Genomic DNA, 18,139 nt, shown 5'->3' on the forward strand with positions numbered 1-18,139 from the left:
AAAATCTTCTATTAAAATCTTGCTAAGAATTGGCCATTCTAGAGTATATTGAAAGAGGACCACCCCTTTAAGGTTCACCTTTTTACTCTACTGGGCATGTGCACCTGCTAAAAAGAAGGAAGAAGAAGATGGCAATGTGGGGCTTGCGGAGAAACACCCTAAGCTTGTGCGGTTTTCTGCTAACAGGGGATTGAACCTTTCCTTCTCCTTGAAGCGACTTTCAACAGGGGTCCAGTTTCAAAAGTTTGCTGGAAAAGAATATAATTGAGCTTCAAGGAATTCTGTCATGATTTTTATGATGTTGTTTTTATTTCTAAATTACACTGTTTACACTGCAAATAATTCACTCTACAATATAACATTTCATTCCTGAACCAGCAAGTGTATTTTATTTTAGTTGTAATATTGGTGTGTAGGTGCATCTCAGGTCATTTTGCCTGGTCATGTGCTTTCAGAAAGAGCCAGCACTTTAGGATGGAACTACTTTCTGGCAGGCTGTTTCTCCTACTCAATGTAACTGAATGTGTCACAGTGAGACCTGGATTTTACTATTGAGTGCTGTTCTTAGATCTACCAGGCAGCTGTTATCTTGTGTTAAGAAGCTGCTATCTGGTTACCTTCCCATTGTTCTGCTGATGGGCTGCTGGGGGGGGGGAGGGAGGGAGGGAGGGGGTGATATCACTCCAACTTGCAGTACAGCAGTAAAGAGTCACTGAAGTTTATCAGAGCACAAGTCACATGACTGGGGGCAGCTGGGAAATGGACAATATGTCTAGCCCCATGTCAAATTTCAAAATTAAATATAAAAAAAACTCTGTTTAGTCTTTTGAGAAATGGATTTCAGTGCAGAATTCTGCTGGAGCAGCACTATTAACTGATTCATTTTGAAAAAAGCATTTTTCCCATGACAGTATCCCTTCATTCTACCAAAAATTATCCTGCTGGGTTGTGCTTAACTTAGAACAAGCAGAGACGTAATATTCTTTTAACAAAACCATGTGGAAACTTTTACAAATGAACAGAAAAAACAAACATGCAGTTAGATTGCAGAAAAGGGATACCTCCATTGTATAACGGAGCTCATTTTCAAATATTAACCTATAGGTGAGATCTTCACCGCTCACAAATCCAGTTGAATTTTATAAAAATAAAAAACAACAAATGTTTACAAATGTTTTACATCATAAATTCATTTTAACAAGAGCTTTCCAAATGTGTATATAAATGCAAATAGCCCGTGTCACTGCCTGTCTATATTCTATATCTAAATGATTAATATGGTCATAGTTAATCCATTACAATTAGGGTGTAACAACACTTTGCACATCCACATTCTGACACATTTTGAGAACCATTACATTGCTGCAGGTGTTTGTGGGCCCTTTATTAAGAGCCGTTATGCTCCAATCCACAGCCTCATTTACATTTTAACCACCTTTCAATCCAGAGGTGTTCTGCAATGCAGCCTGTCATCTCCTAGATGCATTCACTGCCCTACTCTGATAGGAGCCAAGCAAGCGTCCCTATAATGCCAGATTTCAATAAAAGGGGCTCACAATTGAATAGTGACTATTGTAACCATAGAATGTGCTCTAAAATGCCCAGTTTAGAGTAGAAATTCTAAATTAGCGGTGGGATTATCTTTAGGTGTCACTGAACAGAGCAGACCCAGGAAAGGTTTTTTTTTTTTAGACACAAATAAAACATGGTTGAACACACCAGAGTCAAGAACAAACAGACAATTAAAACACAAAAAACAAAGTCATTTTATACATATAGGTTATACTTTACTGGTATCTAACTGCAAACTAATAATTGTATTTTTTGGTGGGGGGGGCAGTTAATGGTTACGGACATAAGCAAAATAATTTTTCAAGTTGCCAAAAACCCATGACCTGTATCATTACATGTATTTGACCAGCTGAGAATTTGGACATTCTCAATTAATTTTAACTACTGTACTATAGATGCTGGCAGAAAATGAAAGGTGTGTGTGTGTGAATGTCACAGAAGCACCAGCACTAGGGTCACACCCCTGATCTCAAACTGGCAGCATATCCACAAACTAATCAATTAAGTCAAGATATCTGAAAGCAAAGCCATTGTATAGATTTTCTTGCCAAGTAAAAAAAAGTGCTGCAATAAGAGGTAATCAAGCGAACGACAAACCTAGACAATTTAGGCCTATGAGAGGCAAGTGTTTTACAGGTATGAGATCTGTTATCCAGAACGCTTAGGACCCAGGGTTTTACGTATAAGGGTTTTTTTTTTTTTCAATAATTTGGATCTCCATATTTTATGTAAACCCAATGGGTTCATTTGGCACCAGTAAAGATTAATTGTATCTTAGTTGGGATCAAGTACAAGGTACTGTTTTATTATTACACAGAAAAAGGAAATCATTTTTAAATGATAATTCAGAGTTTTCTGTATAAAATGTTTCCGGATAACAGATCCAATACCTGTACTTGGGTTAATGACTGAGCCGCTAGCATGACATCATGCATCCAACCTCCATGCTTATATTAAAAACGTCTTAGCAAAAAGAGATAGATAATAGCTCATATGAAAAGAATGGCAAGCCATGAACACAGCATAGAAACCCAATGATTTCCTACATCTGAGTGATATCACTGTACATATGAGTGAGAACTACTGGAAGAGATTTGCAGCGAATCTGTGACTTGTCCTGAGAAAATATTCCAGTTGCTCACACGTAAATAGTGTAACAGAATTCCTGGGAACTTGCAGGCACATGACTATATCCTATAAAAAAGAAGTTAGAGCATGATTTATTGTAAGTGACACTAAACAGGAATACAGGTATGGGGTCCATTATCCAGAAACCTGTTATGCAGAAAGTGCCGCATTACAGGAAGGTCATCTCCCACAAACTCCATTTTAATCAAACAATTTAAGATATAATAGGATATTTCCTTTGTTTCTCTGTAATATAATTAAACATTGTTATTATATATTAATGTATAATTAATTTATGTTATATTTTAGTAGACATAAGGCATGGAGATCCAAATTACGGAAAGGCTCCATATCTGTAAAACCCCAGGTCCCAAGAATTCTGGATAACGGATACCTGTATTACTAGCAAAAATGTATCAGGACAGTTATACATCCCGTAGTGAAAATAGGCATATTATTTGCAATAGTAGCACCGTGACTAACTGGAAAAAAAGTTTCCATGTATTAAGTTGCTCACACAGACGCTCATGAAGTTCAGCCCAATCATACTCAAAGTAAAATGTTGTGGTTTTCAATAGGCAATAGATTGACTAAGGTCTAGTAGAAATATGTTGAAAATATACATAATCTAGAAAAAGGGTAGTACAGCAAGTATCCCTCAATAGGAAATGGCCCAGCAACCCCCAGCATATGCATTGTATCTGCTCAGTATGGAGAACAAACGCCCTGTTAAGCTGGCCATAGATGCAAAGATCCGATCGTACGAATCATCGTAAGATCGGACTTTCCCATCTCCCGACCCGCCACTAACCATTCAGATCAAAGTCTTACCAGTCAGATTAGTAAAAGAACAGATCAGCAATGTTCTGCCCCTGACAGGAATCGTACGAGATCTAAGTCTCCCACTGAAAATCGTACGATCGGCAATAGACGCAGAGATATTATCGGCAGCCGACAGAAATTTTCTAACCTGTCCGATCTACCAAACGACCGATCTCCGCCGGACGAAAAATGTCGGGACTCTCCACACATGGTTCGAAAATCGTACGAATCCTCGATTCGTACGATCAGATCTTTGCGTCTATGGCCAGCTTTATTCACAACCCCAACACTACACTATTGATAAGAATCAAACTAAAACTGAAATACCAGGTCACGCTATAAGGGTGATCAGTTATTAATACAGATAATTACTACATGGTAGCACAGAAACCCACACAACTAGCATTAGAATTTAATAATAATAATGTAGCATCAGCTTACATAACAAACAAACCTTATTTTAAGTTTGATAATTTGTTACGACCCCCTAAGTTTAGCTTCTCAACAGCTGCTTAGAGCCCACTGAGCATGCGAGTGGCTTCCAAGTTAAAGCCAAGTCTTCCATCTTGCCAGAGCTCTGCCGCTTGAACCAATAAGATTAGAAAGCAAAGGTGGACACCAAAGGAGCGGATCTTTCCGATCATTTAGCTCTGGGGCCAAACGATTGGATTACAATGACAGGGTTACTAACTACTAAGGCTAGTACCACATCAACAAGGATCAGTAGGTCACGTAGGCCCGTTGGAGGACCGAATATACAGATGATAAGCTGCTGACTGTCCATCAGCCTGCGTACGGCCACTGTAAAAGTGAGATATATACAGTATGTAGTTGTCTAATTCAATACTATTTGATCCTTATACTTTCCGTGGCTTTGTATTTTGCACTTGCACAGTTAACTGAACAAGGGCCAAATAAAAAAGTTAGTTCCAAGACAAAGCAAAAGTTGTTTCCTGTTATAAAAAAAAATGAATAACTTCAATTAAATTTGGCCTAAAGCAGACACTAATCAGCCTACAGTGTATTATTATTCACAACAAAGGTTCTCAGCTACAGCAGGGACAGAGTGTGTGTGTATACATAATATCATTAAATTAATTACCCTTTACTTATGAATCAACAGCATATGGTGCAACACTGCACAATACATTTACAAATACCGAAGCAGTGGTACAAGGGGGGGGCTCAAATCGTACAAATGGAGCCTTTGTTGATCAACATATTGAAGTCCATGCAAATGAACAGACTTTAATCCTGGAACTGTTGTTATGTTAAGTTGTTATGTTGTTAAGATTGCTGTCAATGCATGGCACTGCAGGCTGGTATGCAGAGACTTAATTTGCCATAAAGATAAACCCCTCAATCCTAGGTCACCTTTCCAAACATATTCATGTGCATAAGAGGTTATCACAGAAATGTTGAGTGAAAGACATATATGTGGTGGCCAGGCAGAAAAAAAGAAACATAGTGGAAGATAAGAGGGGAATTCTACATTGCATGTATTGCAAGTTCATTACATTGCATGTATTGCAAGTTTATTACATACCGAAAACTAAAACAAAGTCTGCAAGTGTGCCCCTGTCTGATAAAGCTAACTCCAATTAGAATCCAGTAGTGAGTGAGCAGTTGGGGATATGCTGGAACATGAACCCCAGTCATTGGGGACTATAGGATTGCTAGACTACAGCACAAAACTATTATGGCACAGTTCAGTCTGTGCAAACTCCAGTCCCCTCCTTTGGCCTTTAATTAATATTGGCACCTCCACACTTGTTAAATAACAAGGGGTTAGTGCCAACAAGAGTCCTTAAAAATACAACAATGTTGCTGTTCTTTAGAACAAAGCAATATTCTTATAAAAGCCAGCCAAAGTTCTGAATGCTTCCCTTCTTGTTCTGTAGAATTCTCTGTATTCTATTGATTTGTAGTGTAAGACAACTGCTCCTTGTAGTCTTATTTTCCCTACATACATACTACAGATACCAAAGGCAGTCAGGCTCACGCACCAAACTACAGAGGATTATAAAATGCAAATGGTTTGAACGACAATTAGCAGCTAAATATTGATTGTGCTTATAATAAACAAAGTATCTGCTGAAGAATATATTGTAACAGCGTATCGACTCTGCAAACTGAAGGTGGCCATACACGGGCAAATTTAAGATGCCAATTCAGGTCTTTTAGACTGATTTGGAACTGCCGTATATGGGACCTTCCTGATGGATATCTGGCCAAAAATAGGCAGGTTTGATTTTCCCCTTGATTGAGGACCACATCGGCTAGTTGATCAGGTCCTCATCTCATCAGCGCCCTTTCCCATTGTTGTAGTTTAATCGTCTGGCTATCGGATTAGACCGATATTGCCCTGCCTTTGGTGGGCATATTGGGAGAAAGAAACGCTCGTTTGTCAAGAAAGCAGATCTTATAGTGTATGGCCACCTATAGTCTGCGCTACCAACAGCAGAATTGTTACATTGTAGATATGAATTAAATTATCAGCTAGAATCATCCAGTCTTGTAAAACTGTACTAAAGTTACTGATAAAGTACTAACCATAGGAGCTGCTACAAGAGAGGTCAGACAGCAAAAGAGATAATAAAGAGTGAGAGTGTAAATATCAGCATTTAATGTAAGCACAAAGCACATGCCAGTGTCAGTTAAATGCTATTTACTCCTCTATATTTATCTCAAGACAGAGGGGTAAATCTAAGTGTCAGGGCACACAGGCAGATTCAAGGAGATTCGTCCCCCGACGACCAATCTCCTCTTCTTTAGGGCAACTAATTTCCCCGAACTGCCTCCCCTGAATTCCCACCAGCTAAAATGTAAATCGCCATTGGGATGGCGCTCGGATCAATTAGTTTTCTGAAGTCGCCTCATGAGGAAACTTCGGGTGATTTCGGAAAACGAATCATTCCGAGTGCCATGCTGCCGGCGATTTTTATTCTAGCCGGCAGGGAGGCAGTTCGGGGAGATTAGTCGCCCTGAAGAAGAGGAGATTTGTCACCGGGGCGACGAATCTCCCCAAATCTGAGCGTGTGCCCTGACCCTTAGGCCTCCAGTTTTTGCACACAATTGAACCTTACCAAAGAACTACATAGCTCCCTATCCCTGTCCTTACCAGGACTCCTCTCAACCCAGGCCAGCTGCAATTTCAGGGTCTGCTTCCCTTATAGTCACACCACGTTCTAATTTTCTAATTCCAAGTTTAATTCCAATGGCATTAAAGGGATTGCTCACCTTTAAATTAAATATTAGTATGATGTAGAGAGTGATATTCTAAGACAATATAACAATAATTTTTTTTTATTATTTATGGTTTTTATTCAGCAGCTCTCCAGTTTGCAAGGTCTGGCTACTAGGGTCCAAATTGCCCTAGCAACCATGGATTTATTTGAATGGAAGGAGGAGTAATAAAAAGAAGCATTAACAACACATTTATAGTCTTAAAGAGCAATTGTGTTTCAGATCAGGTCAGTGACCCCCCCCCCCATATGAAAGTTGGAAAAAATTGAAGTCAGCATGAACTATATTAAAAACATATAAAGAAAGTGATATTCTAGATAGCTACAGGATAGAACAAAAGTAAGGGGACTTTAATAATACTAATAATTATGCAATTTTTTCTGAAAGTGCAAGTCTTGGCTTGTGGTTTATATGCATATCCAACAATACGGCAGGAGCAACTAGTAATACCTGCACCTCTTATCAAGGAATGGATCAGGCTTGTACACTATGGGGCTTTGGGGCATTCTTTGCATATTAGACATAGCCCAGTGACGCATCTTGCATGTAATACTGTGATTGGGTCATGGCTTCTGCATCTGCCATGGCCACTAATACTTCTGTATTCGTTATATTGCATAATTCATCTTATTCCAAAACAATAAGTATTTCCTTGTTAATGTCACTCTGTGAGAGCAGAGCAGAAAAAGTCCTGGGGGTGGGAATGTTTTCAGAGCCACGAGGAGTTATCAGCCCTCATGTCTCTGTTTTCTTAAAGGAAAACTAAACTCTAAAAATGAATATGACTAAAACGCCATATTTTATATACTGAACTTATTGCACCAGCCTAAATTTTCAGCTTGTCAATAGCAGCAATGATCCAGGACTTCAAACTTGTCACAGGGGGTCACCATCTTGGAAAGTGTCTGTGACACGCACATGCTCAGTGGGCTCTGAGCAGCTGTTGAGAAGCTAACCTTAGGGGTTGTCACTAATTATCAAGCACAAAATGAGGTTGGCCTGTAATAGAAACAGATGCTACAGGGTTGATTATTCAATTCTGATGCTAGTTGCACTGGTTTCTGTGTGGTCATGTAGTAATTTATTACTAATCAGCCTTATATTGTGACATTTATTTTATATGTATACTGTATATTGTGAGTGGGCCCCTAAGCTCAGTAAGCGACAGCAGCACAGAGCATGTGCAGTGAATCAGCAGAAAAGAAGATGGGGAGCTACTGGGGCATCTTTGGAGGCACAGATTTTTACTGCTAAAGAGCTGTGGTTGCCTTGGGCTGGTACCAGTGTCGCACTGGCCCAAAGGGATACCAGGAAAACTCCTGGAGGGCCCAGGTGTCAGTGGGCCCTCTTGCTTCTAAACATTACATATGGCCTATTTCATGGTCATTCCCTATTTCTTTGTGGGAAAAAAATCCTTAATAATGAAAGAATATAGTAAGTAGATATAAAAGATGAGGAGAATAAAGAGGTTGAGTGAGGAGCGGAGGAATAATAGCTTGGAAATAGGAAAATCTAAGGGCCCCTGGCATCCCAGTCCGACACTGGCTGGCACAGAAGCCCAAAACATCATGTACAACATTTCTAGCTACTTCTTTAGTTAAGCTTTAGTTCTCCTTTAATGTAGAGTAATAACAGACTTATACTGCCACCAACAGAAGTCAATAAAAAGATCTGAACATCCCAGAAGTGACAAGACTCAAACTAATAAAATTAGATGGCAATATGAAACCTATTCGTTTTTCCAGTGTGCCCTGTAAGTGGCTGGAAAATATTCCAAATCCTATGTTGGATTATCAGGTTTAGTATTGAGAGATAATACCTTTAGCAATGGGGATAACAATCTCTGGGAAGGGACTGTGAGATTGCAAGTAAAGTAGGGAGAGATGGTGTCTATAGTAACAGTGGGATAATAGTCTCTGGGAAGGGAGTGTGAATATGGGATAGCAGGTATAGTAGGAGAGATGGTTCCTATAGTAACAGTGGATAATAGTCTCTGGGAAGGGAGTGTGACTGTGGGATAACAGGTATAGTAGGGAGAGATGGTGCCTATAGTAACAGTGGGATAATAGTCTCTGGGAAGGGAGTGTGACTTGGGATAGCAAGTATAGTAGGGAGAGATAGTGCCTATAGTAACAGTGGGATAATAGTCTCTGGGAAGGGAGTGTGACTGTGGGATAGCAGGTATAGTAGGGAGAGATGGTGTCTATAGTAACAGTGGATAATAGTCTCTGGGAAGGGAGTGTGACTGTGGGATAGCAGGTATAGTAGGGAGAGATGGTGCCTATAGTAACAGTGAATAGTCTCTGGGAAGGGACTGTGACTGTGGATAGGTTATAGCAGGGAGAGGTGGTGCCTATAGTTACAGTGGGATAATAGTCTCTGGGAAGGGACTGTGGCTGTGGATAGGTTATAGCAGGAAGAGGTGGTGCCTATAGTAGCAGTGGGGATAATAGCCCCAAACAAAAAATAAATAAAAAAAAATAAATAAAAAAAAAAGCACCCAGCTATTTCAACAACCATGTTTTCTGGTAACATACTGCAATTTCAGCAAATTTGGTTTTAGTTATATCTATATTGCATGAGATGAAGCATACAGTATATACAGTAATGTGTGCTTGTGCTGCTACATATAACAGGCAGCATGAGATTTGGGACTGGGAACAATTACAGGCATATAAACACAAACAAGGAAGAGCGACCTGTGACACTCGAGCTTTGGGGGTTGGAGCTCTGGGATCCGCAGTTTATAAAACAAAGTCACATGCTTTTAAACAGAAGCATTTTGGGGAAACATGGAAAATTTAATGAACACACAAAATAAACATATATAGCGTAGCAATGGCAAAAGAAAAACAACACTAAATCTATACCATTTTAGATATTTATCCACTGATCCTGCAGCTTAAAATGTCACTAAAACATCTAAGTGTTGCATTTATTATTATTCCATAATCTCTTCCCAGCTGTTTACTTGGCATATTCTAGGAAATGTTTCCATTACTCTTCATTTTTAGATTTTATCTATTCTGACTCTTCCTAGAAAGCAATTGAAAATACTGCATGGTTCTTGAGAGGGGTCACTGACCCTGGCAACCAAAAGATTTTTGCAGAGAAAAGTGTCCCCTTGTAATTACGTCACTGATGACAGTGTTTTGTCATAATAAAACAATAAAATCTATACAACAAGGCAAACAAGCACCGTTTTATCTATGACGAATGCTCTTTTCATCACAATAAATCGTAAAACAGATTATTTTTATCATCGCAAGTCATAGATTGTATAGATAAAATACTGGTGATAGGCAGCAGCACTCACTTACTTCCCCCCACCTGCATCTGGGCGTTGCTGTGATCTTCATATTTGAAGGTTAATAGCGATTTCATGTCTGTGAAGCATTTAAAGCATTTTTACACTTAATAAGGCTGGAATTTTAAGAGTTTTTTTTTTTTTTTTAAGGAAAACCAGAGATTTTTCAAGATTCACAGAAAAAAAACCAAATTTGATTGTTAGTAAATGGGCCCCTTAAACTCACATAACTTTAGGCCAATGGATAAAAAAATGTTCCTTTGCCCATTCAATTTGGATTTGGCTGAATGCTTCCTGAAAGATTTGGGGTTCGGCAGAATCCCAGAAATCGATTTGGTCCATCCCTAATTTTCTCTCCTCGCTGCAAGTCAGTAATCTGAACCCTTGAAAACTCACGTGACTTTATGTCACATGATTAAGGAGATCAAAAAGGGGATAAAAGAATTTCCTTTCCCCCCTCTGACCGGGTTTAGCCCAATTTAAATCTCAAGTTATACCACCCCGCTAAGTTGCATTCTCTTTAGAGATGCATCAAATCCTCAATTTGGTTCAGCCGAATCCTGCTGAAAAAGGTTTGGTTATGAATCAAACAACCGAGCAGAACCCTTAAACGCACATAACTTTAGGTCACGTGATCAGGGGATCAAAAATTTTCCTTTCCCCCTTCCATTTGGAGTTCTTCCTGCAAGAATCGGAGTTTGGCAGAATCATAGGAAAAATAGTTTTAATCCATTCCTAATTCTGTCTCTCTCCTTGCTGCAGAGAGAGAGAGAGAGAGAGAGAGAGAGAGAGAGAGAGAGAGAGAGAGAGAGAGAGAGAGAGAGAGAGAGAGAGAGAGAGAGAGAGAGAGAGAGAGTAGCAATAGCAATAAATGTGTAGCCTTACAGAGAATTTGTTTTTAGATGGGTCAGTGTCCCCCATTTGAAGGCTGGAAAGAGTCAGAAGAAAAAGGCAAATAATTAAAATAAGATAAATAATGAAGGCAAATTGAACAGTTGTTAAGAATTTGCCATTGTATAGCTTACTAAAACCTAACTAAAAGTTAACTTAAAGGTGAACCACCTTCAAACACATTTTTCAGTTCAGTTTCTTTCAAACTGTTCACCAGAAGTAAAGACTTTTTCCAATGACTTTCTATTTTCTATTTGAGATCATTTTTCTAATATTAAAGTGTAAAGTTTCATTTTTCATCTCCTAAAGCAGCTCTGGGGGGGTGGGGGTCACTGACTCTTTAACTGTTCTAAATTGATACATTTAGTTGATACATTTGTTATCTTTGTCCCTGCTGAGCAGAATCCCTGAGCTTCATTAAAGGGAGACTCCACAAAAACATAACTTAAGATTTTTGAAAAGTAAACATAATTTCAAGCAACTTTGCAATATATATCAATTAAAAATATGCAGACGTTTCATGATTTTTAACGGTTTAGAACAGTTCCCTAAGCCTAGCCCCCCTGCTCTCCTTCTGATCTGTCTGACTACTTTGCTGAGCTGGCTGACTACTGTTACTTTCTATCAACAGCCATCTGTCCTCAGCCTGCATCCTCCAAACCCCACAATTCCCTGTACACGTGATTTCAATAAGGAAAGGAACATCACAGTGCAATGCATTGTGGGTTATGTAGTTCCTGCATGCTGTCTGTAAGCTGTGGAGAAGTTGATACAATTTGCAACATCAGTGTTTAGTAACTCCTTCCCTGCCGGGATTTCAAATGATACAGAAAGAGAAGAACTGTTGAAAAGTTGGATTTCAGCATAAAAAATGGCATTTATTCATACTCTTTGGATACGGGGCACCTACAAGGGCTTCTCATTGCATTTTGGGGTTAAAATTACACAACAATCTGATTCCCTGCATTGTAGACCCTAAAAGCAAGAATGCCTGTATTTCTATTTTGTTGGTGTATGGGGGTTAAAGAGTGAGAGTCTCAACCGGCACTAACTTGCCCCGGCAGGAGGCTATAAATCACACGTTGGCCCTTTCCAATAGCAATCATTGTGGGCAAACAACTCGTCTGTGGCTAGCTAGAAAAGGACAAGTATACTTAAATATTAACTTTAAGTATGTTTCAGACAGGGGCAATCTAAGAAATATAGCATTTGCCCTTTCTATTTCAAATCACCTGCTTGCTTTTTACAATGCCCACACCAAATTCTTAATTCACTATTTTGGATTTGGCAGAATCCCTGAATCCTTCGCAAAATATTCAGCAGAATACCGAACCCTAATTTGCATATGCAAATTAGGGGTGGGAAGGGGAAAACATTTTTTACTTGCTTGTTTTGTGACAAAAAGTCACACGTTTTCCCTTCCTGCCCCTACTTTGCATGTGCAAATGTTCAGATTTGGTTCGGCCAGGCAGAAGGATTCGGCCAAATCCGAATCCTGCTGAAAAGGTGCGAATCCCGAACTGAATCCTGAATTTGGTGCATCCCTACTGGTTACTAGGAGCAGTAACCATGGCAACCGTTGAAAAGCAAAGTATTCAGTCCTGTAACCTACATGGACTTATCCCCATCTAAATTTACAATGAGTTGTGACCACACACAGGCCAATTCCCAAGCTATACATCTTAGGTGTACAGACCATGTAACCAAATTGTAAGCAGTTGTCCTACACATACACCAATAATAGTGATGAGTAGGCCTAGAAATAAGAACACATGTAAACCATAAGTGAAAGATAAACCCTGATGCACTTCATTTATCAGATAGCCTCCCATATATATCACCCTAGAAAATATCCCACTGGCTCTTAGTACAGAATTAGCACAAACGGAATCCAAGATAATAACAGGTCAAGTTCTTTAAATTGTCCAATTATAGTAGGACAAATATTGTTTCCTCTGTGTCTTGGGGACACACAGTTTAAATTCATCAGTTCTACATATGTGACGTGTTAGCCCAGTAAGAACTGGCTTGCCATCATGCATATTAACATGAATATTATGAGCCTTTATGATATATTTATTTGCAGCATTTGATATGAAAGGCAGCTGCTTGATGTGGGTAAGAGAGCCCAGGCTGGAAGGGCTGCTGCACACACACAGGAGAGAGCTGAAATGTGCAAAGCACTGCAATCCTCAGCATTCTGCATCCTCATTTAGGATTCCACAACACACAAGGTGGAGATCTCCTTGCATGAAACGAGCAATTGGGGCCGGCGTGCAGATTACACAGGGAATACTGAATAACTGTGATCAGCAGCAGCCTTAAGTATAGCCCTGCCAGTTACACCCAGTGGGAGCTACCACACTCAACACCATAACGTCTATATAATGGACATGTACCTGCTAACAACCGGTCAACCTTCTTCTCTCCAGCTATTGCTGAACTACAGATCCCAGAATGCCCTAGGGGGGTCAGCAACAGATGGAAGGAAGCTGGACCCCAGGCAGCAGTGAGAGATCAAGTGGCCCAGATAATATAGGAAGGGTGGTGCAACCATCAGTGAATTGGGCTCATGGAGGTTGAACCTGCAACACTCCAGCTGCTGTCTAACTACAACTCCCAGCATCCTCCTGGCCTGCATCAGCTGTCAGAGTTTTAGCTCAAAAATACACTTGCACATCCCCCCTCCCATGGTTCCTTAAGATTGTGGGGGCCTAAGGCAAATGTCCCCAGTGCCCCTCCATAAACCAGCCATTGCTGAGAAATAGTCACAGCCCAAAAGTGCAGCATCCCAACAAACAACCAATAAGCTCAATTGGGCAAGTGTAAGTAAGACTGGTGATAGCGCCTGCCTGGTTGCTATGGGTTACTGGACGAGTGCACTTTTGCAGCCACAGAACTAAATGAACCCCAAGCAGAAAGCAAATAGATATCATCTCACCTCTTCCTCTGCCCCAGAATGGTCTCGTCCTTCTTGCCTCCTGTCCCTTCTCCTCCCTGATTCACAGTCAGTGCTGCTGCTGCTCCCCCCGGACTGTGCCCGCTTCATGTTCCCCTCTGACAGGGTCTGGGAGCCCGAGGAGGAAAGTGAAGAGGAAGAAGAGCGGTCGCTTCCATTCCCTGCACCTTCACACTCTAAAACTTTCCTCTCCATTTCCAGCGCCGCTAAACACCCTTCTCCGTGTACGAGCCTGACAGCACTTTAACCCCCCCGCAGCAGCAACGTGGTGCCTCCGAACCCCGTTTACTGTCATGGGTTATAAACTTGGTTAGTGCTCGCTGTGGGGGTGTTCGGTCATTAGAAAAGCTCATCTGGATTTTTGGCAAATCGCGTAAATAGGGGAAAGCGTCTGCGGAGAAAGTCCCGGGCTTCAAACATCACGCCTGGAGAGTGGCGCTTCCTCCAGCATGAGATGCGCAAAGCCACCACCTTATTGCCTCGGGAATGGTAACGCTGAACGCCAAATCCTTCCTAAGCGTGCAACAGCCTCTCCACTCTGACAGGCAGTGCAAGCAGCCAATCGACGGAGAGCATGGGCGTTGCCTGCTCAAGTACCAAACTGCAGGTAAAGGAGTGGATGTGCCACAGTGAGCATGGGAGCCTTAAAGCGATACTGTCATTTTTTTTTTCAATTAATAGTGCTGCTCCAGCAGACTTCTGCGCTGAAATCCTTTTGTCAAAAGAGCAAACAGATTTTTTTTATATTTAATTTTGAAATCTGAAATGGGGCTAGACATATTGTCAGTTTCCCAGCTGCCCCAAGTCATGTGACTGGTGCTCTGATAAACTTCAGTCACTCTTTACTGCAGTACTGCAAGATATCAACCCCCCCCAGCAGCCTAACAACAGAACAATGGGAAGGTAACCAGATAGCAGCTCACTAAAGGTGACCATACACAGGGAGATTCATTTGTTTGGCAATGTCACCAAATGAGCAGATCTCTCCCCGATATGTCCACATTGAGGTGGGCAATATCGGGCTGATCCGATCAATCTGATCAGAATGGAGGCAATACTGGCAATCGGACCGAACAATCTGATCAGAATGGAGGCAATACTGGCAGTCGGATCGAGGGACTGCATCAACGAACAGATCCAGCGAAATTTTTAACCCTTATCGACATCGGCCAAATATCGTTCGGGGAAGCCTGCCGGAGGGCCCCACACACGACTCGATCTGTCGGCAGCTTTTATCGGCCTGTGTATGGGGGCTAGGGTTGCCACCTGGCCGGTATTTTGCTGGCCTGGCCGGTAAAAATTATGGTTGATCCCAATGTTATTAATAGGGAATAAAGATAAATATATAGGAAGACCGGTATTTTTTTCCAGAAAAGGTGGCAACCCTAATGGGGGCCTTGACACAAGGCAACAGCTCCCTGGTAGATCTAAGAACAGCACTCAATAGTAAAATCCAGGTCCCACTGCAACACATTCAGTTACATTGAGTAGGAGAAACAACAGCCTGCCAGAAAGCAGTTCCATCCTAAAGTGCTGGCTCTTTCTGAAAGCACATGACCAGGCAAAATGACCTGAGATGCACCTACACACCAATATTACAACTAAAATAAAATACACTTGCTGGTTCAGGAATTACATTTTATATTGTAGAGTGAATTATTTGCAGTGTAAACAGTGTAATTTAGAAATAAAAAATACATCATAAAAATCATGACAGAATCCCTTTAAAGAGCTCCTCCATCCAGAAACAACATTCTCTGCACAATAAGATATACTGGGCATTCTAAGCAACTTTCCAATATACACGAAATACACAATTCAATAGTTTTACAGTTTACAGGCATTAGTGTGATTGCTGTTCAAAACAGTCTTAGTTTATTCCTTTATCCAGCATTTAAAACCTTGTATTTGATTCAGGAGTCAGAACCAGAGGTGTCATAACCCTTCAACATGAGCTGCTACATTAGCACTATAACAAATTAAGGCAATCACAAAGATCATTGAAGAAGTTATATGAGGTAAGTTCATACAAGTTTCAGACTGCATCAGATCTATTAACCCATAGCAACCATTAAGCCAGTAGAATAAAGGTCACCTACTTTAAGTATACGTCTGGGTAGTTGCAATGGGCTACTAGACCATTTTTTAAAGGTCTTATTGATTGTGATTTTAACATGTATTTAGTAAAACAGATATATTTAAATGTATTTCCCCTTTGCACCTCCCCTTGGTTCCTTTGTTCACAAAAAGACATCACCTCATAATCTTCATCAGTACAGTATCCATGGGAAGTGGTATTGATCCACTACATGGATTGGATATTTTCTCTGGCCTTCAACTGTTCTTTCATCAAGCTCGTGCCGTCTGCAGTGTTGTAGGAGGGAGTTTTAGGTTATCTGATCCGTCATCCTATGGCCAAATAGTCATATATTGCCTGTTTTGCTTCTTTTTATCAATTGTCATTGGGTTTGTTAAAGATGAAAATGTAATATAAGCTTCAGCATACTGATATAAGAAACTTTGTAAATACAATCAATTAAGAATTCTGTACTGTTTCAGACATAATCAAGTTCTTTTTCACTATTCCTTCCTGTTTCTCTTCATTCTGTCTTCATGCAGGAGTTGAGTGTCAGATAATCATTGACAGTTAGAGCCAATATATCTTATAGGGGGGCTCCTTTTGCCTAGCAGATGTATTAGACCTCACTGTATTAAAATCACCAGAAATCCTGTCTCTCTACATGCAGAATTTGTGCAAAAGGCAGTTATTTTGTTGGATTTTGTTTGTACTGGAATCAGTTGTTTGAGTGTGCAATACATCTGTTAAGAAAGGGAGACCCTATAAGATATATTTGATATAACGGTCAATGAATATCTGACACCCAACTGCTGCATGAAGACAGAATGAAAAGAAACAGATGATGAGAGAGTAATAGTAAAGAAAAACTTTGATGCAGAAACAATGCAGAATATTTAACTGATTGTATTTAGAGAGTTTCTTATCTCAGTATTCTGAAGCTTATGCTGAAGCAGGATGATGGTATGTGGAAACCTTCTCCCAATGGTCTCATGCATATACTAATGGTCAAGTTTTATGGACAAAATTGGTCAAAATGTCTAGACATGTCATTGCATTTATGACCACCGTAAGACTGTAATGCCCAAAGCACAACATATAAGTCTCTATTCTAATTTAAATGCAGGTGCACAAACCTTTCTTCAGTAGCAAAATCAAAAACACCTTGTATGTCGAGTAACCAAAAGCCAGGCTCACAGAACAGTATCTGCAGCTTTGTGGGTGGGTGGCACAATCCTTAACTTAGATACACAACACTCACAGGGGGGTCATTTATCAACACTGGGCAAATTTGCCCATAGGCAGTCACCCGTGGCAACTAATCAAATTGCTGCGTTAATTGTTCTACTTGCAGCTGACTTCAAAAAGCTAATCACTAATTGGTTGCTATAGGTAACTGCCCATGGGCAAATTTGCCCAGTGTTGATAAATGAGCTCTACTTTCTTTCCATATAACCCATGGGGGCACTCCTTCCAAGATTTAAATACCGTGATCAAACCCTTTCAATCAAGAGCGCATTGGTTGCATGGTTCCTGCAGACTCTTCACTATAGACTTATCACTATACAGGAAGCAGATCCTGTGGCTGCAGGGGGTATAGGGGGCCCCATGAGCCCAAATTTCAACATATATAACATTAAACAGGACAATCTCTGGATATGTTGGGGCACTAAAATATATTTGCTGTCGGGCCCAGTAACATCTTGTTACTCCACTGTCACTATAATCCCTTGTAGGTATTTGCAACTGGGACTGGACCCTCTACTTTGTACAAGTTCTTCTAAAAACGTTCCACTCATTTTTTGTAAGAATTAGTTATTGTAACTACATCCCTTGAATGTAAATCTGCATCCCTTGGATGCAGTGATATTGTCTATTCTTTTTTAATCTCTTCAAGCGACAGATTGATTTTGTTGTAATTAGTGCATTAGTACTATCTGTATTGATTTGGACTACAGCAATTAATCACAGAAGTTCTTTCACAGGGAGCTTGATCATTTTAGGTACCTGTTGCACTTTTTGTTGTGGTCTGTAACCTTGCATAACAATTCCCCTTACTAAAGGCACTCTTCCATCAAAGATGCCAATTAAAATCAAAATACAATATAAAAACTGTTGGCAATCGGACCACTAACTT

At 40.3% G+C, this 18,139-nt stretch overlaps 1 protein-coding gene across 4 annotated transcripts in view; it reads right to left on the bottom strand.

The window, feature by feature from the left end:
• Positions 1-14,579, bottom strand: part of mast4.S (microtubule associated serine/threonine kinase family member 4 S homeolog) — a 332,602-nt gene extending 318,023 nt beyond the window's left edge. For 2 of the 4 annotated variants that reach the window (XM_041580529.1, XM_041580530.1), the window contains exon 1: positions 13,908-14,578. In XM_041580529.1, the coding sequence (XP_041436463.1) occupies positions 13,908-14,120 (213 nt within the window). In that variant the 5' untranslated portion in view covers positions 14,121-14,578. Of the gene's footprint in view, positions 1-13,907 lie in introns of all 4 variants that reach the window. The other 2 variants (XM_041580528.1, XM_018244469.2) reach the window with 2 other exon arrangements.
• Between the last annotated feature and the right edge of the window lie 3,560 nt (positions 14,580-18,139).

The sequence above is a fragment of the Xenopus laevis genome, chromosome 1S (genome assembly GCF_017654675.1).
Source record: "Xenopus laevis strain J_2021 chromosome 1S, Xenopus_laevis_v10.1, whole genome shotgun sequence".
NCBI classification, from domain to species: domain Eukaryota; kingdom Metazoa; phylum Chordata; class Amphibia; order Anura; family Pipidae; genus Xenopus; species Xenopus laevis.